This window comes from Zootoca vivipara, chromosome 8 (genome assembly GCF_963506605.1).
Source record: "Zootoca vivipara chromosome 8, rZooViv1.1, whole genome shotgun sequence".
NCBI classification, from domain to species: Eukaryota; Metazoa; Chordata; class Lepidosauria; order Squamata; family Lacertidae; genus Zootoca; species Zootoca vivipara.
Window position 1 is genome coordinate 49,979,794 of NC_083283.1, and position 25,477 is coordinate 50,005,270.

Here is a 25,477-nt window from a genome sequence, read left to right on the forward strand (position 1 = left end):
GTGGAGCGGGAAAAGGAGGCACGCTTGGCACGTACGCCCAAGTAGGAGCTCCCGCCCACTTCTTTCGGAGGAAGGCGCGCGTGGGTGACCCGGATGCAAAACTGCGCCTCGTTTCCTGAGAGCGGGACGGTAGAAAAACTCAACTTTGGCGGGTGAGGAAGGTTGCTGCGCAGCGGGGCCGCTCGCAGGGTCTGAGGTCCGGGGCGGTGAGGCGTCGGCGTCGTCCTCATGGCCGGGCAGAGTTAGGCTCGCTGTGCTGGGCATAAGTTTGGGCCTATGCCGTCGCCTCCTCCTCGCTCCGTTTCGCTTTTTTTCGAGTCCTTAAAGAAGAAATGGTCGGTGGTGGGGGAGGGGAAGAGTTGTGGCTATTTGGATAATAATAGCGGGCCTCTCCCTCGCCTCTCCCTTCGTCCTGGTGTGTGAGAGGCCTTTGGAATCGGGGCGGGAGGTTCCATGCAATGGGACCCGCGAAGGGAGCGCCTGTAGCTGCTGGGCCCGACAGCCCTGAGTTGCGGGGCCCACAGTTTTGCTCGCGCTCACAATGCGCTCCGGTTTCAAATCCTCGGTTCAGAGGAAAGTGAAGGGCTACTTACTTCTGCTTTGGCCTGGTTCCCAGGAAACGTAGGCAGTCTTCAGTCTGAACGTGATTTTTGCTGGGAGTCATCTCCTTGAGCACAGCGGGCCTCCCCCCCCCTTTCTCGAGTAGCCGTTCATGGCATTGTTTGTGGGGGGTGGAGGTGGTGGTTCCCTTGCATGACAATTGGGAATTGAATGGGATTGTAGACAATACGGACCGACCAAAACAAAAAGAGATGAGCAGCCTCAGGGCATACAAAAATTAATAAATAGGAGTTTGTATGGAAGTTATGGTGAACCTCACGGCCCCCTCCCCCAGCTGGCCAGTAGTCACATAATGGAATAGTAGACCATATTGGAAGATAGCATAATACACAAAAAGCATAATAATACATATTGCTAAACAGCCTGTTTGTCTTTAGAAGAATGGCCAAGGGCTTTGTGGGATGAAGTTTGGATTGCAGAGATAGATGCTTTAAGTAGATATTTCCATGAACTATTTTAGTTTTCTTATGGAAAATGTAAATGCCATCTTGAGTCTCCTTTAGACAAAGAGGCTCAATACACAATTATTATTTTTAAAGATTTAAACATCTTGGGATTCAAAATCAAGTTAGGCTGAATATGAGCACATTTTAGCATACCAATTTTAAACATAACAAGAACTCCATTTAACATGCAGTGTAAAACCATGACAGCATCCAGTTTATCATGTCAATACAGTATCAATTATAACTGAGATTGGGGTCTGAAGACTTGTCTTACAACAGAAAAAAATATAACTTTCTGTTTGCAGATATTTATAAGACAGTAATATTTATTGGAAGCATGGCTGAGTTACTAGACAGCGGAAAGAAAAAGAGAAAGAAATTTGAAGAAGCTGATAGCGCAAGTGCTAAAGACTCAAAGGCTGATTCCTCTATCATAGCAAATGATGGTAAAACTTCTAGTACATGTGATGAAGATAAGGGAGATGGGAGTGCTCTTGATGACAAAAGACTGAAAAAGATGAAATTTGAATCTGAATCTGAAGAGGTTCCTGCAGATAAAATGGTGAGTGTTTGAAAAAACAATTTTGAAGGCTTTTTCTCTTTTAAGCATTTCTGCACTGTAGGCAGAAAATGTCTGTTTAGTTGTAACACACATTGATCAAGGTCATCAACTTTATTTACTGATTGAGCAAAGGATTTTTTCTTCCATACCAACATGACTCTCTTTCCACAGGCAGGTGTTACTGACACAGCCAGTTTGGGGGTCCCAGAAGCTGGAAAGAACTTGGTTGAAGAAGCAAAGAGAGATGCTTCCCCAGACCTAGAGATAAAGCCTGCGGTCACGGTGGAAGAAAATAAAGCAACAATAAATAAAGAATATTGTGACACAACTGAAAAGGGAGAGGTCAGTGCTGGGGAGAGCAGGAGAGCAAGAAAAAGAAGAGGGGACCATGATCTTGACCAAAGCCCAACAAAGAAAAGAGTAAGTGTTTCAATAGCAGTTCAGTCTTTATTCTTGAGCTGTAGTAGCACTAATAGAAAAAAAGCTACTCTTTATTTCCTTATTCCAGGCATGAGTTCCCTTATTCCTCTGGATGTTTTTGGACTACAGTTTCCATAGTCCCTTATTGGCTATGCTTGGGGCTGAAGGGAGTTGGAGTCCAACAACATCTAATGGGTCACAGGTTTCCTAAAGACTTAGTATTTGGTTGCATTCATGTGTCATGATAAAACATAGTCAAATGGCTCCTGCTTGGCTCTTCCAGGTATAAGAAACAAATTGTGACTCCTGACTTAGCATTACATCTGAGCTGACAATCTTATTTTTGCTTTATGGATTGCATGTGAAGCTAAGGTTTGCTAGGTTGTAATGCTAAACAAGGGTTCATAATTCCTTGATCACATGGGTGGAGAGTAAAGCAGAAGCAATCTTTATGTTCACAATAAATGATTAAATTTGTCTTAATGGTATGCAAACTGAACATATGGATGATCTCCAGTTAAGACTGCTTGCTTGCACAATGACACTTGCAGTTTCTCTTCTTGGTTCTCCAGTCGGGTATCTACAAGTTCTGAAACAGATTTTGGGAGGGTTCCTCCAACCCTCAGGAGCATATTTTGGGAGTGCACCCAGCAGGAAGTGGGAGAAAGGAAAAGTTGCACTGAATAGGTCAACTCCTGCTTGTGCTACATTGGATCTTGCCCTATGTGGTGTTTAATCTCAGGAATTTTGTATGAAACAATACTTTTATATGGTTATTCCTAAAATAATTCCTTCTGGGTGGGGTAGGAAGCTGGACAAAGCTGGACAGAGTTCAAGTTATTCTAATTAGTTGCATGAGACATGCTACTATTTTTTAGTGCTATTAACTTTCCAAGGTTAGTTAAGTTACAGTATTTCCAAGGTTTTTTAAGTACAATAATTTGTTGATCATCTAGTAACATTCTTATTTACCAAGTGATTTCATTCTAGATTTCTACATCAAAACCAGATACTCTACCTACAAATCAGTGGTGTTGTTGTTTTATGTTGAGTTTGTGTAAAGCTTATTTTTATGTGCTGTTCATAGCGCATAATGTGCTGTTCATAGCACATAATGCTACCACTATTAGGGAAGGAATAGGAGTAGAAAGTTAGAAATGTAGGTCGTGAAGATGGTAGAGCCATCAGGTTTTGGATCCAGCGCTGCTGTGTGCCTTAAGTAGCAAATGAATGCATATAAAGCCTCATGTTTTTCACTCTATCTTTGATGTTCTTGTGCAGCATACTGAAACTGTAGCAGCACATTATAATAAGCTTGAAGAAGTTGGATTGGAACAGCGTAGTATGAGTCGCATTTTCTATCTTCGGAATTTTAACAACTGGATAAAGAGTGTGCTCATTGGTATGGCTATATATTTTGAAATATATATACTTCTAGTGTATTCATATTTTCAGATGCTACTTTGTTGGGATTGAAGAAAAAGCTAAATTAGTAGTACAATTAGCTATGGTGGGTCAATCTTGCACTTGATTTTTTAATCCGAAATACAAAACCTAATATCTAAAGCAAAAGAACCACTATAATGTTCACATGTTTACTCTGTACAGTGCTCCTTAATGTAATACTAATTTATTGTTTGAGTGATTTGAGTGAATTCTATGCTTGAGTGTTGGACTAGGGCCTGGAGTTTACTGGATAATATTGAGCTAGCCACTTTCTCTAAGCTTAACCTGCCTCACAGAGTTGTTAGGATAAAATGGAGAGAACCATGGCTGTCACCTTGAGACAACATATGAATGTAGTAATAAATAAAATAATTATACTATATTTAGATACGTATTTCCTACATCAGGGTATCTGGCTCTCAGTTTTAAGTGCTTTGTAATTGTAATTGCAAAATTATTGTGAGCTAAACTACAATTTTTTTTCTTGAAGAGATAACAAAATAGATGCCAAACCTATACATTTACCTGGGAATAAGTTCCAGTGAATTCAGTAGAACTTATTTCTAAATAGGCATGCATAGGATAGTACTGTAAATGCCTTTTCCATGCTTACATTTTAAATTTATCTCAAACAAATTTTCTTTGCTTTTAGTGGAGTGCAACTTTTTGTTTAAGTTACTCATAAGATGGCAGAAATCCCAGAATTACAAAAGGAAATGCAGAATAGATGTATTTTTTATTTATGCTAAAGATTTTATGTGTCTTTTCTTTTTCCTAGGTGAATTCCTTGAGAGGGTGCGGCAGAGAAAGCAAAACATTGCAGTTTTAGATTTGGGATGTGGCAAAGGTGGGGACTTACTAAAATGGAGAAAAGGCAGAATTAGTAGGCTTGTATGTACAGGTAAGAAGGCAAATTTGATATGAACAATGTACCTTGGGTTTAATATTCAGAAAACTGAATATTTTCTAGCAACTAAAAATTCACATTGTAAGCAAAGTTTCTTCCAGTATATGGGTACCTCCATAGAAGAGTCCTGCTGCTTGCCTGAACCTACCAGCCTTGCCATGGTAAGGAGACATGGAACAGAGACTTAGTGCAGGGGTCAGCAACCTTTTTCAGCTGTGGGCCACACTGAAAAGGTTTTGCTTCAGCTCTGGGACAAGGTACACATTACTGATACTCAAATTTAGACCATGTGGTGGGCTGGACTTTATTTTCGGGGGGGGGGGGAAGAGATGAACGAATTCCTATACCCCACAAATAACCCAAAGGATTTTAAATAAAAGTACACATTCTACTCATGTAAAAACATGCTGATTCCCAGACCGTCTCGGGCCGGATGGAGAAGGCAATTGGGCCGCATCCGGCCCACGGGCCTTAGGTTGCCTACCCCTGAGTGGATTATCTTAAGGGTTTGGCAGTTTCATTTTGTTCTGTTCTTCGCAAGGAACTTGATTTAAACGCTGAATAACTTAATATTTGGAAATGCATAAACTGTTATTTCAGTTCCAACTATTTAGCAAAACTGGTCTGCAATGCCATAAGCTAGGCTTTGCCAACCTGTTGCCCTACAAATATTATACAGGTATATGCATTTCCAATTAGGCCTAACCAGCATAGGATGATAGAAATCATAGTTCAATAGCATGTGGAGGGGCACATGTTCAGCATTGCTGCCATATATGGTATATGATATACCATATGTCATCTGCTTACATTGAAACACTCTGAGATTGTCTTTAATTTAGCTGTTGGCATTCCAGTACTGTATTTCCATAGCAAGTTACAAAAAAAAGTTATACAGAAATAATAGCAAACAGAATGTCCCCTCCATCCCTTACCAATTTGCTGTGTTTCTATGCTAGATACGCATTCCAGGGCTTGAGCTTGGAAGTTGCTATTTCATTTAATGTGATTGCAGCTTGAATTCTTCATTGTTTTGGCTTGAGCTGCTTGTCTTTTTAAGTTCAGGTATTTTACAATTATTATATCCTGTAGTATGGAAAGTGCTATTTTTTAGTAAAAATTCACTCTGCAAATTAATTGAGATGGCTCCTAGGTTTGTCTCCAGATTTAATGTAAAAGCAAATATTTATCCATGAAGGCCTCTACTCAAAAATAGCTTGCAGAGAGTTCTTTAAGACGAGGTAGCACTGTTAAGAGTGGTTTTCAAGTCTTTTGTTCAGATATTGTTGTTTGTTGCTTTCAGGAATACTTTTCTGCAGCTATTCAAAAGTCTAAATTAAGCGTTTCCGAGGCTGTCAGCCCTTATACAGTATATGTATTCACTGCCTGTTTAGTAAACCGTAGCTGACATGATTACTGCCTTTAGTTCACTAACAATAAATGGACAAAAGCAATCCCAGTCCTGACCTAGAGATGGCAGCACAGCCTCCTTTTTGTTTCCAAAAACATGTAAATAGCTGTGTTAGGTAAGCATTATTACAAAGTTTGTTATGGTCAGAATAAAATTACTGATAGTCATTTTCTTCACAGCATTAATAATTCAAATTGGAAGTTGTCATGTTACAGAAAAGTAGTGTACTAAATCAATTTTTTTAAATTAAAATTTTAGAGTTAAGCCAAAAATGTGACACAGCATTAGTTTTAAGAAAAACACACACGTCTTCCTAATGTAAATATTTGATATTAAATTATGAAATATTTTTGAACATAAGGTGCAATTGCTTTTCTTTGTTAAGTGTTTTGGTTATGTACAATGATTTTTAGCATACTCTATGCAGATCTCTGAGTAGTTGTGATAAGCAGTTGCCAAATAAAATACTTTTAGTCTTCAATTATATACTTGCCTTCTCCCACTTCACAGCTTTTTGAAGAGTTTTTTGATTATGCGTTTTTTAAAAACAGATATTGCTGATGTTTCCGTACAACAGTGCGAATCACGGTACTATGATATGAAAAACCGTGGTCGTCAAAATGAGAGAATATTTAGTGCAGAATTTATAACTGCTGACAGCACAAAGGTATAGTTATTCCATGCTTTTTAAAATTACTTGTAATTTGTTTGATATAAAAATAAATGGGTGTCTAAAATGTAAATGAAGGGAAATGTTAGAAAACAAATGTGTAGAAGTAAACCAGCCATTGCATTATTTTCTACATGATTACATATTTAAAGACAAGGTCTGCATGAAAGTATTACTTCTTTGATAGGGTCACTTTATCAGGAACTCTAAATAAGTTAATGTAACTATTCTTGTATGTGCTGTAGTGCAGATTTTTGCCTAAAAATAATTTATCTCCACTATTGGTGTTTTCTTCCCAGCAAGAAATATTTTTAGTTTTAGTTTTTATTTCCTAACATTGGAGATAGGAAAATATAATGGGTTACGGTGATTTAACTTGCAGATTGTCAGTTGAAAAGAGCAGAAAAATAAACAGAAGACTTTAGGTTTGCGCCTCCTAGATTAAAAAACTGTTTTTGTGGTAAGCATACTGGAACAGTGCAATTGTTTTCCCGTCCCATTTTTTTCCCCTGACAGCAAAAATAAACAATTCTCTTCTGTTTGTCTTAGGAACCTCTCTCCAAAAAGTACAATGATCGAAACATCCACTTTGACATTTGCAGTTGTCAATTTGTATATCATTATTCTTTTGAGACGTATGAACAAGCTGATATGATGCTTAGAAATGCCTGTGAAAGACTTTGCCATGGAGGATATTTTATTGGCACAACTCCAGATAGCTATGAACTTGTGTAAGTGTGTATGAATGATGTTTTTAGGTAATATTGAGGGTAGATACTTTTTAGACTTTGTGCAGAATATTTTCACATGTAAGCTTGTTGAGCACTCTTGGAAGAACTAATGTTGTACTGATACCTTAGAATAGCACAGTCACCCACCTTATACACCTGCAAGTGTTTGTTAGGTCTCTTGTCTGCAGTTTTCCCACACTTTCCATCCCACACCTGCCTCAAAATATAACAGTTAGGACATGAAAATGATTAAACTTTCTCCATAGGTAGCCACAAAGAAAGTCTGGCGTCCTCAAGAAAATTCCGGGCCCTCTCCTTGAATTTCCATCTTTTGTTTGCAAATACGTCTGGAGATTTTATTCTACTATCTAAATTCACTTGGTTTTTGCCAGCAAACGCAAACTACCTAGTCCAAATATATACAATTTAGCTAGATGTGCATTCTGGCAGGCAGGGCAGAGTATCTTGGTCTGCCATAAATATTGGAAGTATTATCCTAAGCCAGCTGAAGGCCAGTAAGCTCACCGGTGCAGTTAAAATCAAGATTATCTGACTGGCCCAAATATTTGGTTAATATTTTTTCTACTTATGTAAATTCATAAAAATGAATTAGGGATATATATATATTACTGTAGTTACTTGATATATGGGAAGTTAATCTATTATTGCTCTAAATAGTCCTGGGATAGGATTTTATCATTGTACTACTGTATCTGACTTCATTAGTGAGGTTAGAGATATGTAAACAGGCCCATACTGTTGTTATGTTTCAACAAAAGAGTTAGACGGTTGTGTGGGTTTTTAATTCCTTGTCAATTTTTTTTACGCTGTCATAGAAAGCGCCTTGAAGCTTCAGAAACAGACTCTTTTGGGAATGAAATATACACAGTGAAGTTTCAGAAGAAGGGAGATTACCCCTTGTTTGGCTGCAAGTATGATTTTAACTTGGAAGGAGTGGTTAATGTGCCAGAGTTCCTGGTCTATTTTCCATTGCTGGTAGAGTAAGTTTTTATGTTTTACCTTTTGTTGTGTGTTTGTAAATGAAAAATGGTTGCTAGAAGAGTGCTGTGTCAGCTTTTAGCCACTTGAGCTAAAATGTGGTAATGTGGAGGTTGTCCTCTTAGATCAGTGTTTCTCAACCTTTTTTGGGCCACGGCACACTTGTTCCGTGAAAAAAATCACGAGGCACACCACCATTAAAAAAGTTAAAAAATTTAACTCTGTGCCGCCCTATATTATAATTATGACTGTAAGAAACACTTGCCAAATATTGCTTTCCGGCGGGTTAGTGTTGTGTATTGGCGGCCGCCAGGCTCGTTTGCACTGAGCTTTGGGAAAGAGGAGGAGAAATATTGCTTTCCGGCGGGTCAGCGCTGAGTATTGGTGGCCGCCAGGCTCGTTTGCACTGAGTTTTGGGAAAGAGGAGGAGAAATATTGCTTTCCGGCGGGTCAGTGCTGTGTATTGGCGGCTGCCAGGCACGTGACAATGCAAATCGCCCTACTCGTCGCTGCACGTCGCGGCACACCAGCCAGCGTCTCGCGGCACACTAGTGTGCCGCGGAACAGTGGTTGAGAAACGCTGTCTTAGATCATATGCTAGATATTTGAACAAAATCTGACGTGCCCTCCCTTCTAACCGCCTTCCTTTTTCTTGGCATCTTGTTAAAGCCAGGATATTTGGTTCTACATGGCCATGGTATCCAGTTTTCTATTTTCTGTGCCAGGTTCCCTCTTCTCCCCTGCTTATTATTTCCACTATAATGGCTGTTTTCTGGTCTGTGTTTACCAAGGCCCTCCTGAACCTATTACAAGTGTATCCATAGCTTGGATACATTGCCACAGTCCACATTGTATTGCAAGGACATGGCCTAAATAAGTATGCATTGGTGCCAATGCCTAAGCATTTCATAACTAACTTACAATATTGAATATCTAACCCCCTGAGCTGCACTTTCAGGGTGTGGTTGCTGTTATAATTGCGCATCAGTAGGTTTATGCATGCTGTACTGTGTATGTATATACGATAATATGTTTGTATTTTAAATGTATTGCCATTAGTTTTTTGTTTTTTTATATAAAAAATATGTTAACATTAAGTAGTGGTGAATTTAGATGAGTTGCAATGTTATGATCGTACGGTGTCATTGTGACACAGAAGTAGTTTTTGGAAATTTAAATGATGCTTTGATGATCACTCATAATTTGTGTTTTGTGCTAATTAAGCATTTATATTCTAACAAAATTTATTTTTCCTAGCATGGCCAAGAAGTATGGCATGAAACTAGTCTACAAAAAGACTTTTCAGGAGTTTTACGAAGAAAAGGTTAAGAATGAAGAACATAAAATTCTTTTGCAGCAAATGCAGGCATTGGAGGTTAGTTTTCAAATGCACATAGACAGACTTGTTCTAATTGTGAGCCTTGTCAACTGTTGCGTTGCTTTTTGATAAACACTGTGCAGTAATTCTAAGACAAGTTAATTTATATGTTTACTTAGGCTTTACTAGTTATCCATCTCACATTGCATTTGAATGGGATTGTGTTAGGTGTGCTTTATTTCATATGCCCTGATATCTCGGTGTGTTCTGTCAATGTACAATCAGTGTGCAGATAATTACACTGCAGTTACATTTCTCATTTATTATAAACATGCTCACTTGGAAGTGTCCTTTTGATAATCTGTAGAATATAATTCTAAGTTGATGTACTGTACTTTGAATCCCTCCATTTCAAAACTTTCAGCTCATTAGTGCTAATAGCCTACTTCTGCAATAAATAATAATAAAATCATGAGCGTTAGAAATCTAAAGGCTCTTGTATTGATACAAGTGTTGGGCATGTTTACCCTGGAGAAGAGAAAACTAAGAGATTATATGATAGCTATCTTCAAATACAGTGGTACCTCAGTTTTCAAACATCTTGGCAATCGAACGGTACAGTTTTCGAATGCCAAAACCCTGAAAGTAAATGCTTCCATTTTCAAATACATATTGGAAGTTGGAACAACTTCCACTGAGGTACCACTGTGTTTTTCTCAATTTTCTCTGTAAATTTGCAGACTGCCCTTTGTGCCTTGGTTTTCGAACGTTTTGGAAGTTGAATGGTCTTCCAGAACGGATTACATTCGAAAACCGAGTTTCCGCTGTGTCTAAATGGAAGATGGAGAAAGCTTGTTTTCTACTGCTCTGGTGGGTAGGAGCAGAACCAATGGATTCAAATTACAAGAAAGAAAATTTCTGACTAAACATTAGGAAGGACATTCTAGTAGAATGGGCTCCCTTGGAAGGTGGTGGGCTCTCCTTTGTTGGAGGTTTTTAAACAGAGTTTGGATGGCTATCCATCAGGGATCCTTTCGCTGTGAACTAGATGATTTGTATGAATTTGTGTCTTACACACCCCAGGCTGGATTTGGACATTGCATGGAGCATGCTTAGGAGCACAAGGTGAACCCCTATGAGTTTCATCATACAAGAAATCAGAGCTATAAATGTGGAATACAAGGTGACAGTGTTGGTGACACAGAAAACATCTTTCATTGGGTCAACTACTAAATAGTATTTGGGGGCTTACAGTTGGAGCTATTACGACTGGATATAAATACCTCATTTCTTTGTCACTGTTAGCTCAAGGGCAAAGAAGGAATCAGTACAGACAATTTGTGTCTGAATTTTCATTTTGGCAGGTGCACAACAGTATTTTTTAGAGTGCCAGCCCTTGACCATATTTGCAGTAATTATGTGTAATCTGTTTTTTTTTCAGAAATACCCTGCTGATGAAAGTTCCAGGCTGGTCTCAAATAAAAAAGAGGACTATGAGCATGCAGAAATGCTTAAGAATGGTGGGAAAGCCAAGTTACCCCTTGTAAGTATCAAGTATCTGGAGAAGATTAGGCTGCTTGCAGCCCACTCTTTGCCTTCTGTGTCTGAACACTTGGCAAAGCTTATGCATGTTGGGTTGGGTCCATGGAACTGAAAAACTCAGGATAGTGCCCTGAAAACTCATTGATGGCCATGTGCTAAGTGGAATAGAGCATACCTTCCTGATGGCGCCATTGTGAAGCAAGAAGTAGTGACAAAAGCTGGCCACCAATGGTGCTTCTGGATCTCTGTTCTTTTGTTTTGTTTCTGCAGAATTATGAAACTTCTATTGCCATTCTAATGCGCTTGAGTACTAGTCTCTCTGTTTGGGCATTAGAGCAGCTGCAGGGAGTCTTGTGCAGGAAGTGGCCTTTCATGTTGCTTTGAAAGTTTTCAGCCTTGAAAGGAGAAGGAAATGTGCTATATTCCCTTTTGTTTGGCATCTGAGCTTTGGCAATTATAGCAGACTTATTTCTGAAGAGATAGTCCGTAGTCATAATCTATGGTGCTCAAAATTGTATAGTATCAGCCTTGCAAATTAATCTATAAAAGCTATTGACATATATAACTTTACTAGCCAGCCTGCCCACCACATACTAATGCAAGTCATTTGCATCCTTAAAATAAAAGAGAAACTGCTTGATTACAAAAACTCATGTGTCTCCTTCCCTGAATGTGCAATCAGGCATAGCTAAGTACATAATAAACCCGCCCCTTTTACAGTGAGTTACTTCAACTCACTGGTTGATCACCTTCTAAATGTGCTAACAGATCTTTCCCTTTCAATGAGAATACTGAAGTACAGGGGTGCATGTTTTAGCTTTCTGAAATCTGAAACTATTATTGATATCTGAAGCATTAAAATATAGCAGCAGGAAGGAACAGTTTGCCCCTGGATAAATATCTATATATTCCTGCTAATTGTTTAAAATGTATACAATAATTTGCTGTCTGTAAATGTGACATTTTCTTCCTTTCAAGGGAACCCTGAGTAAATCTGAATGGGAGGCAACAAGTACGTACTATAACTGATGTTTAAATATTACTATCATAGTTCAGTATTGTATTTTATTCCCCCAAACCTGTTCCATAGCTGTCAGGCTAGTTTGTTTTTAAAATGTAAGAATTTCTCCAGCAGGAACTTTTTATGAGGGAATCTGCTAAGCAGGAAAAACGGGTGATACATAGCTGCTATGTAAAAATGCCTCAAGATCATAACTTCATTCAGCTCAAGTACATCACAAAGTAAATTTAGTAGCAAAATTGTTAGCTGACCAAGATTTGTTCTTGGCTGTAGAGCTTGTGGTAAGCAAGGCTAGAGTTTAACCACAAGCCCCGGTTCAGATGACATGGTAAGCCAAATGTTGGTTTAGCTGCTATGAGAGCAGAAAGAACCAGACAGGTGTTGGAGTGACTACAACTTCCTCTCTGGGAACATGCAGTTTGGTGATTTGGCTTACCATGGTGTGTGAACCAGGCCAGTATTTTTTCTATTAGGTATAGCCAGACAGCTTTAGTGCTAGAATTTTTTTGCTTGTTTTTTGGTTTTGGAGGCTCTGATAGGTATAGCTGTCAGGGCTCTAATAAACAGAGCCATGCCCTGTCTCTGGCCAAATATTGGGCCAAATTGGGTTTACCCAGAATTTGGCTGAATCACGTTTGGACAGCCCCAAATCACTCCGAGTTGGTTCAGTCCACCTAAAGTGAAGTGGTCTTTGTAGAAAGGAGAGGGGGGGGAGAAGGAGGACTGCAGGCATCCTGCATGTCTCTTCTTTCCACCTCCCAACTGAATGTTTAGTTAGGATTTAAACCCCTGACCAACCATCTGAATGTGCAAGGCCCTTGCATCAGTTGAGGGGCTGGATCTGGGTGAGGTTGATGGAATAGGTCAGATTGGGAGCAATCCAAAGCCCAGGAGCACCACTGGAAGCCTTCAAGGCCCTAGCACCAGTGGCCTCAGATTGGCAACCCTTGCTTTAAGCTCTCTTAGATGGTTATATGTTGTCAGACTTGGTTGTTTATGAACAAAAATCTTTGAAACAGGAGAAGGTTAATGCTTTCTTTTTCATTTTTCCCCAGGTATATATTTGATTTTTGCCTTCGAAAAGCAGCAGTAAAAGACGACCACAAAAACACAATTGAAGTGCTCTAGCATCCAAAGTGACAGCTATTTTATATTTTTATGTTTTAAAAGTGTGCAGGACACAACCAAATTGGGCAAGCTTACCTATGGTTTGACTGTCTGTGACAGATGGAATTTTGTTTTGTGTGTCTGTCTATACACACACGCACACACACACAAAATATGATTTTATGTTTGGGGGATGATTGGGTTCTTACTCTTAACAAAGGATACATTAGTTTGCGTTCAGACACCTTGGTCTATTACTGACTGCTTATAAACCTACAGCATGATAGTGATCACAGGATGAAGAAATAACGTAGCTTCCATCCAGATGGTAATTCAGCTGTTGCCATACTCTCTCAATTCCTTGACAAGCCAAAGTAGTAAGGGTCTTGGTAATTTCTGAGCTCTACATGCTGTTTGAGCTGCCCCAAAGTTTTGAAGTGGTCATCATGCAACAAGTGTTTATTTGAAATCGCCTGTTGTTCTGCTTTACAAAGTTGCAGACAAGCAAATTAGCAAATGTCAGCTGAATTCAAAACCACTGCACTCCATGGAAAAATAGCTGCCCCCATTCCAGAGCTATGTAACTGGGTGTCTCCTTTTAGAGGAGAGACCTTTGTCAACCAGTTTAAGTGAATGACGATGTGCTTGCATGCATGTGAGCTCTGTACATCAGAATGCCAGACATAATTCATTGGTTGGGCTTTTTATCGCCACTCCACAGTGCAGTATTTTCAGTGTTAAATAATTGTGGTTGATGTGTCAGATGGGGGAGTATTTGGAGGAACACGAATTTTGTTGTTTGTGCTCATTGGTGTGTAATTTTTCATAGTATGTGATCAAGATTAAATAGATTTCTGTTCTGTACAAGTGATCTGTGTGTGAGTTTTGTTTCCTTATTACCCTGTTTCCCCTATTTTAAGACGTCATAAAATAAGCCATAGCAGGATTTTTAAGCATTCAAGGAATATAAGCCATACCCCGAAAATAAGACATAGTGATAGGCGCAGCAGCAATGCCGGCCGCAGGAGGAGGAGGAGGAAAAAAATAATACATCCCCTGAAAAGAAGCCACAGCGTGTTTTTTTGAGGAAAAATAAATATAAGACGATGTCTTATTTTCGGAGAAACACGGCACACAACACTTTATGCAGAATGGTCCAAAGAACTGAATGTGCAAGTAGTAAAACTCACTAAATTTTTGTCACCGAGAACATGTGCAAGCCAGCTGAGCTTTGGAAAGCAGCATAGAAACACAGTAGAATAAAGCTAATTACATAGGGTGAAATTAAACATTACTGTGAGCCATTTTAGTGAATCTTTGAACAAGAGAGACTTCAAATATTTAGAGAAAGTAAACTGCACATCAGAACTGCCTTGCACGTCATGGTTGTCCTTTGTGCATGTTTGTATTTTGCTGTGTGTGACACAATACAAAACTACATATATATGGTAAAACACATGTTTGTGTTCATTGAACATGAGGGATATGTGTAAAGAATTGTTAATTGAACATTGCCCATAAATTTCAGGCTATATAAACTCGGGTTGAGACATACATCCTAAGGAAGCCTAATCAGAGCCCTGCAAAAGCATCCATTTTTTTTCAGTGAAAGCAAAAATCTTTTGTTAAACAGACTAAAGCAGGCATGTCAAACCTGCGGCCCTCCAGATGTTTTGGACTACAATTCCCATCTTCCCCAACCACTGGTCCTGCTAGCTAGGGATCATGGGAGTTGTAGGCCAAAACATCTGGAGGGCTGCAGGTTTGACATGCCTGGACTAAAGGAATCATGGTGGGAAGCACTTTGCAAAGACAGAAATCAAGAGAGCCTAGAACAGGCACCCCCAAACTTCGGCCCTCCAGATGTTTTGGACTACAATTCCCATCTTCCCCAACCACTGGTCCTGTCAGGCACCCTCAACCTGCGGCCCTCCAGATGTTTTGGCCTACAACTCCCATGATCCCTAGCTAACAGGACCAGTGTTCAAGGATGATGGGAATTGTAGTCCAAAACATCTGGAGGGTCGAAGGTTAGGGGTGCCTGTTTTAGAGATAGATGCTAGGGATCGAACCTGGACAACTCTCTGGCCTCTGAACTTTGATTAAACTCCATTGTTGGAGGTTATCCCTACCATCACTTGGTTTACCATGTGTATTTTGCACCAATCACCGGTGTTTTCTAGAGATCCCTCCTGAGCACATGAAATAAAGGAGACACAGCTGTAATGTAATTTCAATTATTCTCTGGTAGTTATTGAAAATTGCTCTCTGAAAATATACTGAAAACAGTGAAGGGAAAGCTACTCCCCAATAAAGTTTCAGCTTTAAAAATGGGCAATTGTTAAATGATTTTTCAAATATTTCCACAGCTTTATCCAAAATAACACATGTTGGAGAATAACCTTTGGCCAGGAATAATAACACATTTGATATACTTCTGACCAGAGGTGTTCCTTGTGCCCTTGGCAAGGAGCTGTATCTACTCCCCTTCTCCGCCCAGAAAAAAAATCGCTTTGCTGCAATAGCCACATTAGAAATTACTACATTTTATGTGACCCAAGTACTTGAAGCATCTGGAGTGAGGGCAAAGAGGAAGGCTAAGGGCGAACAAATGTACACACCTTCTTTGTACCTTTCTTAATTGTTTTCCACTTCGTTTGATCAACACAGGCTAATGATACATATGCAGCTATAGTGACCATTGATTTGTGAGAAAGTGAGAACTTTTGGGTGGGGAATGGCTGTCTTGGTGTTAGATAATCCCTGAGTGGATTATCTTAAGGGTTTGGCAGTTTCATTTTGTTCTGTTTCTTCTTCTCAAGGAACTTGATTTAAACACTGAATAACTTTATATTTGGAAATGCATAAACTGTTATTTCAGTTCCAACTATTTAGCAAAACTGGTCTGCAATGCCATAAGCTAGGCTTTGCCAACCTGTTGCCCTACAAATATTATACAGGTTTCCAATTTCCAATTAGGCCTAACTAGCATAAGATGATAGAAATCGTAGTTCAATAGCATGTGGAGGGGCACATGTTCAGCATTGCTGCCATATATGGTATATGATATACCATATGTCATCTGCTTACATTGAAACACTCTGAGATTGTCTTTAATTTAGCTGTTGGCATTCCAGTACTGTATTTCCATAGCAAGTTACAAAAAAAGTTATACAGAAATAATAGCAAACAGAATGTCCCCTCCATCCCTTACCAATTTGCTGTGTTTCTATGCTAGATACGCATTCCAGGGCTTGAGCTTGGAAGTTGCTATTTCATTTAATGTGATTGCAGCTTGAATTCTTCATTGTTTTGGCTTGAGCTGCTTGTCTTTTTAAGTTCAGGTATTTTACAATTATTATATCCTGTAGTATGGAAAGTGCTATTTTTTAGTAAAAATTCACTCTGCAAATTAATTGAGATGGCTCCTAGGTTTGTCTCCAGATTTAATGTAAAAGCAAATATTTATCCATGAAGGCCTCTACTCAAAAATAGCTTGCAGAGAGTTCTTTAAGACGAGGTAGCACTGTTAAGAGTGGTTTTCAAGTCTTTTGTTCAGATATTGTTGTTTGTTGCTTTCAGGAATACTTTTCTGCAGCTATTCAAAAGTCTAAATTAAGCGTTTCCGAGGCTGTCAGCCCTTATACAGTATATGTATTCACTGCCTGTTTAGTAAACCGTAGCTGACATGATTACTGCCTTTAGTTCACTAACAATAAATGGACAAAAGCAATCCCAGTCCTGACCTAGAGATGGCAGCACAGCCTCCTTTTTGTTTCCAAAAACATGTAAATAGCTGTGTTAGGTAAGCATTATTACAAAGTTTGTTATGGTCAGAATAAAATTACTGATAGTCATTTTCTTCACAGCATTAATAATTCAAATTGGAAGTTGTCATGTTACAGAAAAGTAGTGTACTAAATCAATTTTTTTAAATTAAAATTTTAGAGTTAAGCCAAAAATGTGACACAGCATTAGTTTTAAGAAAAACACACACGTCTTCCTAATGTAAATATTTGATATTAAATTATGAAATATTTTTGAACATAAGGTGCAATTGCTTTTCTTTGTTAAGTGTTTTGGTTATGTACAATGATTTTTAGCATACTCTATGCAGATCTCTGAGTAGTTGTGATAAGCAGTTGCCAAATAAAATACTTTTAGTCTTCAATTATATACTTGCCTTCTCCCACTTCACAGCTTTTTGAAGAGTTTTTTGATTATGCGTTTTTTAAAAACAGATATTGCTGATGTTTCCGTACAACAGTGCGAATCACGGTACTATGATATGAAAAACCGTGGTCGTCAAAATGAGAGAATATTTAGTGCAGAATTTATAACTGCTGACAGCACAAAGGTATAGTTATTCCATGCTTTTTAAAATTACTTGTAATTTGTTTGATATAAAAATAAATGGGTGTCTAAAATGTAAATGAAGGGAAATGTTAGAAAACAAATGTGTAGAAGTAAACCAGCCATTGCATTATTTTCTACATGATTACATATTTAAAGACAAGGTCTGCATGAAAGTATTACTTCTTTGATAGGGTCACTTTATCAGGAACTCTAAATAAGTTAATGTAACTATTCTTGTATGTGCTGTAGTGCAGATTTTTGCCTAAAAATAATTTATCTCCACTATTGGTGTTTTCTTCCCAGCAAGAAATATTTTTAGTTTTAGTTTTTATTTCCTAACATTGGAGATAGGAAAATATAATGGGTTACGGTGATTTAACTTGCAGATTGTCAGTTGAAAAGAGCAGAAAAATAAACAGAAGACTTTAGGTTTGCGCCTCCTAGATTAAAAAACTGTTTTTGTGGTAAGCATACTGGAACAGTGCAATTGTTTTCCCGTCCCATTTTTTTCCCCTGACAGCAAAAATAAACAATTCTCTTCTGTTTGTCTTAGGAACCTCTCTCCAAAAAGTACAATGATCGAAACATCCACTTTGACATTTGCAGTTGTCAATTTGTATATCATTATTCTTTTGAGACGTATGAACAAGCTGATATGATGCTTAGAAATGCCTGTGAAAGACTTTGCCATGGAGGATATTTTATTGGCACAACTCCAGATAGCTATGAACTTGTGTAAGTGTGTATGAATGATGTTTTTAGGTAATATTGAGGGTAGATACTTTTTAGACTTTGTGCAGAATATTTTCACATGTAAGCTTGTTGAGCACTCTTGGAAGAACTAATGTTGTACTGATACCTTAGAATAGCACAGTCACCCACCTTATACACCTGCAAGTGTTTGTTAGGTCTCTTGTCTGCAGTTTTCCCACACTTTCCATCCCACACCTGCCTCAAAATATAACAGTTAGGACATGAAAATGATTAAACTTTCTCCATAGGTAGCCACAAAGAAAGTCTGGCGTCCTCAAGAAAATTCCGGGCCCTCTCCTTGAATTTCCATCTTTTGTTTGCAAATACGTCTGGAGATTTTATTCTACTATCTAAATTCACTTGGTTTTTGCCAGCAAACGCAAACTACCTAGTCCAAATATATACAATTTAGCTAGATGTGCATTCTGGCAGGCAGGGCAGAGTATCTTGGTCTGCCATAAATATTGGAAGTATTATCCTAAGCCAGCTGAAGGCCAGTAAGCTCACCGGTGCAGTTAAAATCAAGATTATCTGACTGGCCCAAATATTTGGTTAATATTTTTTCTACTTATGTAAATTCATAAAAATGAATTAGGGATATATATATATTACTGTAGTTACTTGATATATGGGAAGTTAATCTATTATTGCTCTAAATAGTCCTGGGATAGGATTTTATCATTGTACTACTGTATCTGACTTCATTAGTGAGGTTAGAGATATGTAAACAGGCCCATACTGTTGTTATGTTTCAACAAAAGAGTTAGACGGTTGTGTGGGTTTTTAATTCCTTGTCAATTTTTTTTACGCTGTCATAGAAAGCGCCTTGAAGCTTCAGAAACAGACTCTTTTGGGAATGAAATATACACAGTGAAGTTTCAGAAGAAGGGAGATTACCCCTTGTTTGGCTGCAAGTATGATTTTAACTTGGAAGGAGTGGTTAATGTGCCAGAGTTCCTGGTCTATTTTCCATTGCTGGTAGAGTAAGTTTTTATGTTTTACCTTTTGTTGTGTGTTTGTAAATGAAAAATGGTTGCTAGAAGAGTGCTGTGTCAGCTTTTAGCCACTTGAGCTAAAATGTGGTAATGTGGAGGTTGTCCTCTTAGATCAGTGTTTCTCAACCTTTTTTGGGCCACGGCACACTTGTTCCGTGAAAAAAATCACGAGGCACACCACCATTAAAAAAGTTAAAAAATTTAACTCTGTGCCGCCCTATATTATAATTATGACTGTAAGAAACACTTGCCAAATATTGCTTTCCGGCGGGTTAGTGTTGTGTATTGGCGGCCGCCAGGCTCGTTTGCACTGAGCTTTGGGAAAGAGGAGGAGAAATATTGCTTTCCGGCGGGTCAGCGCTGAGTATTGGTGGCCGCCAGGCTCGTTTGCACTGAGTTTTGGGAAAGAGGAGGAGAAATATTGCTTTCCGGCGGGTCAGTGCTGTGTATTGGCGGCTGCCAGGCACGTGACAATGCAAATCGCCCTACTCGTCGCTGCACGTCGCGGCACACCAGCCAGCGTCTCGCGGCACACTAGTGTGCCGCGGAACAGTGGTTGAGAAACGCTGTCTTAGATCATATGCTAGATATTTGAACAAAATCTGACGTGCCCTCCCTTCTAACCGCCTTCCTTTTTCTTGGCATCTTGTTAAAGCCAGGATATTTGGTTCTACATGGCCATGGTATCCAGTTTTCTATTTTCTGTGCCAGGTTCCCTCTTCTCCCCTGCTTATTATTTCCACTATAATGGCTGTTTTCTGGTCTGTGTTTACCAAGGCCCTCCTGAACCTATTACAAGTGTATCCATAGCTTGGATACATTGCCACAGTCCACATTGTATTGCAAGGACATGGCCTAAATAAGTATGCATTGGTGCCAATGCCTAAGCATTTCATAACTAACTTACAATATTGAATATCTAACCCCCTGAGCTGCACTTTCAGGGTGTGGTTGCTGTTATAATTGCGCATCAGTAGGTTTATGCATGCTGTACTGTGTATGTATATACGATAATATGTTTGTATTTTAAATGTATTGCCATTAGTTTTTTGTTTTTTTATATAAAAAATATGTTAACATTAAGTAGTGGTGAATTTAGATGAGTTGCAATGTTATGATCGTACGGTGTCATTGTGACACAGAAGTAGTTTTTGGAAATTTAAATGATGCTTTGATGATCACTCATAATTTGTGTTTTGTGCTAATTAAGCATTTATATTCTAACAAAATTTATTTTTCCTAGCATGGCCAAGAAGTATGGCATGAAACTAGTCTACAAAAAGACTTTTCAGGAGTTTTACGAAGAAAAGGTTAAGAATGAAGAACATAAAATTCTTTTGCAGCAAATGCAGGCATTGGAGGTTAGTTTTCAAATGCACATAGACAGACTTGTTCTAATTGTGAGCCTTGTCAACTGTTGCGTTGCTTTTTGATAAACACTGTGCAGTAATTCTAAGACAAGTTAATTTATATGTTTACTTAGGCTTTACTAGTTATCCATCTCACATTGCATTTGAATGGGATTGTGTTAGGTGTGCTTTATTTCATATGCCCTGATATCTCGGTGTGTTCTGTCAATGTACAATCAGTGTGCAGATAATTACACTGCAGTTACATTTCTCATTTATTATAAACATGCTCACTTGGAAGTGTCCTTTTGATAATCTGTAGAATATAATTCTAAGTTGATGTACTGTACTTTGAATCCCTCCATTTCAAAACTTTCAGCTCATTAGTGCTAATAGCCTACTTCTGCAATAAATAATAATAAAATCATGAGCGTTAGAAATCTAAAGGCTCTTGTATTGATACAAGTGTTGGGCATGTTTACCCTGGAGAAGAGAAAACTAAGAGATTATATGATAGCTATCTTCAAATACAGTGGTACCTCAGTTTTCAAACATCTTGGCAATCGAACGGTACAGTTTTCGAATGCCAAAACCCTGAAAGTAAATGCTTCCATTTTCAAATACATATTGGAAGTTGGAACAACTTCCACTGAGGTACCACTGTGTTTTTCTCAATTTTCTCTGTAAATTTGCAGACTGCCCTTTGTGCCTTGGTTTTCGAACGTTTTGGAAGTTGAATGGTCTTCCAGAACGGATTACATTCGAAAACCGAGTTTCCGCTGTGTCTAAATGGAAGATGGAGAAAGCTTGTTTTCTACTGCTCTGGTGGGTAGGAGCAGAACCAATGGATTCAAATTACAAGAAAGAAAATTTCTGACTAAACATTAGGAAGGACATTCTAGTAGAATGGGCTCCCTTGGAAGGTGGTGGGCTCTCCTTTGTTGGAGGTTTTTAAACAGAGTTTGGATGGCTATCCATCAGGGATCCTTTCGCTGTGAACTAGATGATTTGTATGAATTTGTGTCTTACACACCCCAGGCTGGATTTGGACATTGCATGGAGCATGCTTAGGAGCACAAGGTGAACCCCTATGAGTTTCATCATACAAGAAATCAGAGCTATAAATGTGGAATACAAGGTGACAGTGTTGGTGACACAGAAAACATCTTTCATTGGGTCAACTACTAAATAGTATTTGGGGGCTTACAGTTGGAGCTATTACGACTGGATATAAATACCTCATTTCTTTGTCACTGTTAGCTCAAGGGCAAAGAAGGAATCAGTACAGACAATTTGTGTCTGAATTTTCATTTTGGCAGGTGCACAACAGTATTTTTTAGAGTGCCAGCCCTTGACCATATTTGCAGTAATTATGTGTAATCTGTTTTTTTTTCAGAAATACCCTGCTGATGAAAGTTCCAGGCTGGTCTCAAATAAAAAAGAGGACTATGAGCATGCAGAAATGCTTAAGAATGGTGGGAAAGCCAAGTTACCCCTTGTAAGTATCAAGTATCTGGAGAAGATTAGGCTGCTTGCAGCCCACTCTTTGCCTTCTGTGTCTGAACACTTGGCAAAGCTTATGCATGTTGGGTTGGGTCCATGGAACTGAAAAACTCAGGATAGTGCCCTGAAAACTCATTGATGGCCATGTGCTAAGTGGAATAGAGCATACCTTCCTGATGGCGCCATTGTGAAGCAAGAAGTAGTGACAAAAGCTGGCCACCAATGGTGCTTCTGGATCTCTGTTCTTTTGTTTTGTTTCTGCAGAATTATGAAACTTCTATTGCCATTCTAATGCGCTTGAGTACTAGTCTCTCTGTTTGGGCATTAGAGCAGCTGCAGGGAGTCTTGTGCAGGAAGTGGCCTTTCATGTTGCTTTGAAAGTTTTCAGCCTTGAAAGGAGAAGGAAATGTGCTATATTCCCTTTTGTTTGGCATCTGAGCTTTGGCAATTATAGCAGACTTATTTCTGAAGAGATAGTCCGTAGTCATAATCTATGGTGCTCAAAATTGTATAGTATCAGCCTTGCAAATTAATCTATAAAAGCTATTGACATATATAACTTTACTAGCCAGCCTGCCCACCACATACTAATGCAAGTCATTTGCATCCTTAAAATAAAAGAGAAACTGCTTGATTACAAAAACTCATGTGTCTCCTTCCCTGAATGTGCAATCAGGCATAGCTAAGTACATAATAAACCCGCCCCTTTTACAGTGAGTTACTTCAACTCACTGGTTGATCACCTTCTAAATGTGCTAACAGATCTTTCCCTTTCAATGAGAATACTGAAGTACAGGGGTGCATGTTTTAGCTTTCTGAAATCTGAAACTATTATTGATATCTGAAGCATTAAAATATAGCAGCAGGAAGGAACAGTTTGCCCCTGGATAAATATATATATATTCCTGCTAATTGTTTAAAATGTATACAATAATTTGCTGTCTGTAAATGTGACATTTTCTTCCTTTCAAGGGAACCCTGAGTAAATCTGAATGGGAGGCAACAAGTACGTACTATAACTGATGTTTAAATATTACTATCATAGTTCAGTATTGTATTTTATTCCCCCAAACCTGTTCCATAGCTGTCAGGCTAGTTTGTTTTTAAAATGTAAGAATTTCTCCAGCAGGAACTTTTTATGAGGGAATCTGCTAAGCAGGAAAAACGGGTGATACATAGCTGCTATGTAAAAATGCCTCAAGATCATAACTTCATTCAGCTCAAGTACATCACAAAGTAAATTTAGTAGCAAAATTGTTAGCTGACCAAGATTTGTTCTTGGCTGTAGAGCTTGTGGTAAGCAAGGCTAGAGTTTAACCACAAGCCCCGGTTCAGATGACATGGTAAGCCAAATGTTGGTTTAGCTGCTATGAGAGCAGAAAGAACCAGACAGGTGTTGGAGTGACTACAACTTCCTCTCTGGGAACATGCAGTTTGGTGATTTGGCTTACCATGGTGTGTGAACCAGGCCAGTATTTTTTCTATTAGGTATAGCCAGACAGCTTTAGTGCTAGAATTTTTTTGCTTGTTTTTTGGTTTTGGAGGCTCTGATAGGTATAGCTGTCAGGGCTCTAATAAACAGAGCCATGCCCTGTCTCTGGCCAAATATTGGGCCAAATTGGGTTTACCCAGAATTTGGCTGAATCACGTTTGGACAGCCCCAAATCACTCCGAGTTGGTTCAGTCCACCTAAAGTGAAGTGGTCTTTGTAGAAAGGAGAGGGGGGGGAGAAGGAGGACTGCAGGCATCCTGCATGTCTCTTCTTTCCACCTCCCAACTGAATGTTTAGTTAGGATTTAAACCCCTGACCAACCATCTGAATGTGCAAGGCCCTTGCATCAGTTGAGGGGCTGGATCTGGGTGAGGTTGATGGAATAGGTCAGATTGGGAGCAATCCAAAGCCCAGGAGCACCACTGGAAGCCTTCAAGGCCCTAGCACCAGTGGCCTCAGATTGGCAACCCTTGCTTTAAGCTCTCTTAGATGGTTATATGTTGTCAGACTTGGTTGTTTATGAACAAAAATCTTTGAAACAGGAGAAGGTTAATGCTTTCTTTTTCATTTTTCCCCAGGTATATATTTGATTTTTGCCTTCGAAAAGCAGCAGTAAAAGACGACCACAAAAACACAATTGAAGTGCTCTAGCATCCAAAGTGACAGCTATTTTATATTTTTATGTTTTAAAAGTGTGCAGGACACAACCAAATTGGGCAAGCTTACCTATGGTTTGACTGTCTGTGACAGATGGAATTTTGTTTTGTGTGTCTGTCTATACACACACGCACACACACACAAAATATGATTTTATGTTTGGGGGATGATTGGGTTCTTACTCTTAACAAAGGATACATTAGTTTGCGTTCAGACACCTTGGTCTATTACTGACTGCTTATAAACCTACAGCATGATAGTGATCACAGGATGAAGAAATAACGTAGCTTCCATCCAGATGGTAATTCAGCTGTTGCCATACTCTCTCAATTCCTTGACAAGCCAAAGTAGTAAGGGTCTTGGTAATTTCTGAGCTCTACATGCTGTTTGAGCTGCCCCAAAGTTTTGAAGTGGTCATCATGCAACAAGTGTTTATTTGAAATCGCCTGTTGTTCTGCTTTACAAAGTTGCAGACAAGCAAATTAGCAAATGTCAGCTGAATTCAAAACCACTGCACTCCATGGAAAAATAGCTGCCCCCATTCCAGAGCTATGTAACTGGGTGTCTCCTTTTAGAGGAGAGACCTTTGTCAACCAGTTTAAGTGAATGACGATGTGCTTGCATGCATGTGAGCTCTGTACATCAGAATGCCAGACATAATTCATTGGTTGGGCTTTTTATCGCCACTCCACAGTGCAGTATTTTCAGTGTTAAATAATTGTGGTTGATGTGTCAGATGGGGGAGTATTTGGAGGAACACGAATTTTGTTGTTTGTGCTCATTGGTGTGTAATTTTTCATAGTATGTGATCAAGATTAAATAGATTTCTGTTCTGTACAAGTGATCTGTGTGTGAGTTTTGTTTCCTTATTACCCTGTTTCCCCTATTTTAAGACGTCATAAAATAAGCCATAGCAGGATTTTTAAGCATTCAAGGAATATAAGCCATACCCCGAAAATAAGACATAGTGATAGGCGCAGCAGCAATGCCGGCCGCAGGAGGAGGAGGAGGAAAAAAATAATACATCCCCTGAAAAGAAGCCACAGCGTGTTTTTTTGAGGAAAAATAAATATAAGACGATGTCTTATTTTCGGAGAAACACGGCACACAACACTTTATGCAGAATGGTCCAAAGAACTGAATGTGCAAGTAGCAAAACTCACTAAATTTT

General features: G+C 38.9%; 2 protein-coding genes across 2 annotated transcripts; both read left to right on the forward strand.

Moving 5' to 3' along the window:
* Window positions 1-11: 11 nt before the first annotated feature.
* On the forward strand, window positions 12-14,068 carry LOC118089849 (mRNA cap guanine-N7 methyltransferase). Its single transcript, XM_060277918.1, has 12 exons — window positions 12-152; window positions 1,373-1,629; window positions 1,801-2,049; window positions 3,331-3,451; window positions 4,274-4,396; window positions 6,365-6,480; window positions 7,033-7,214; window positions 8,051-8,215; window positions 9,471-9,588; window positions 10,973-11,074; window positions 12,052-12,085; window positions 13,150-14,068. Exons 2-12 carry the CDS (start codon window positions 1,405-1,407, stop codon window positions 13,185-13,187), a joined length of 1,473 nt encoding a protein of 490 aa, XP_060133901.1. The 5' UTR covers window positions 12-152; window positions 1,373-1,404; the 3' UTR covers window positions 13,188-14,068.
* A 1,913-nt stretch (window positions 14,069-15,981) lies between these two features.
* Window positions 15,982-25,146, forward strand: RNMT (RNA guanine-7 methyltransferase). The gene is made up of 7 exons (XM_060277920.1): window positions 15,982-17,558; window positions 18,111-18,292; window positions 19,129-19,293; window positions 20,549-20,666; window positions 22,051-22,152; window positions 23,130-23,163; window positions 24,228-25,146. Exons 1-7 carry the CDS (start codon window positions 17,424-17,426, stop codon window positions 24,263-24,265), a joined length of 774 nt encoding a protein of 257 aa, XP_060133903.1. The 5' UTR covers window positions 15,982-17,423; the 3' UTR covers window positions 24,266-25,146.
* Window positions 25,147-25,477: the final 331 nt, after the last annotated feature.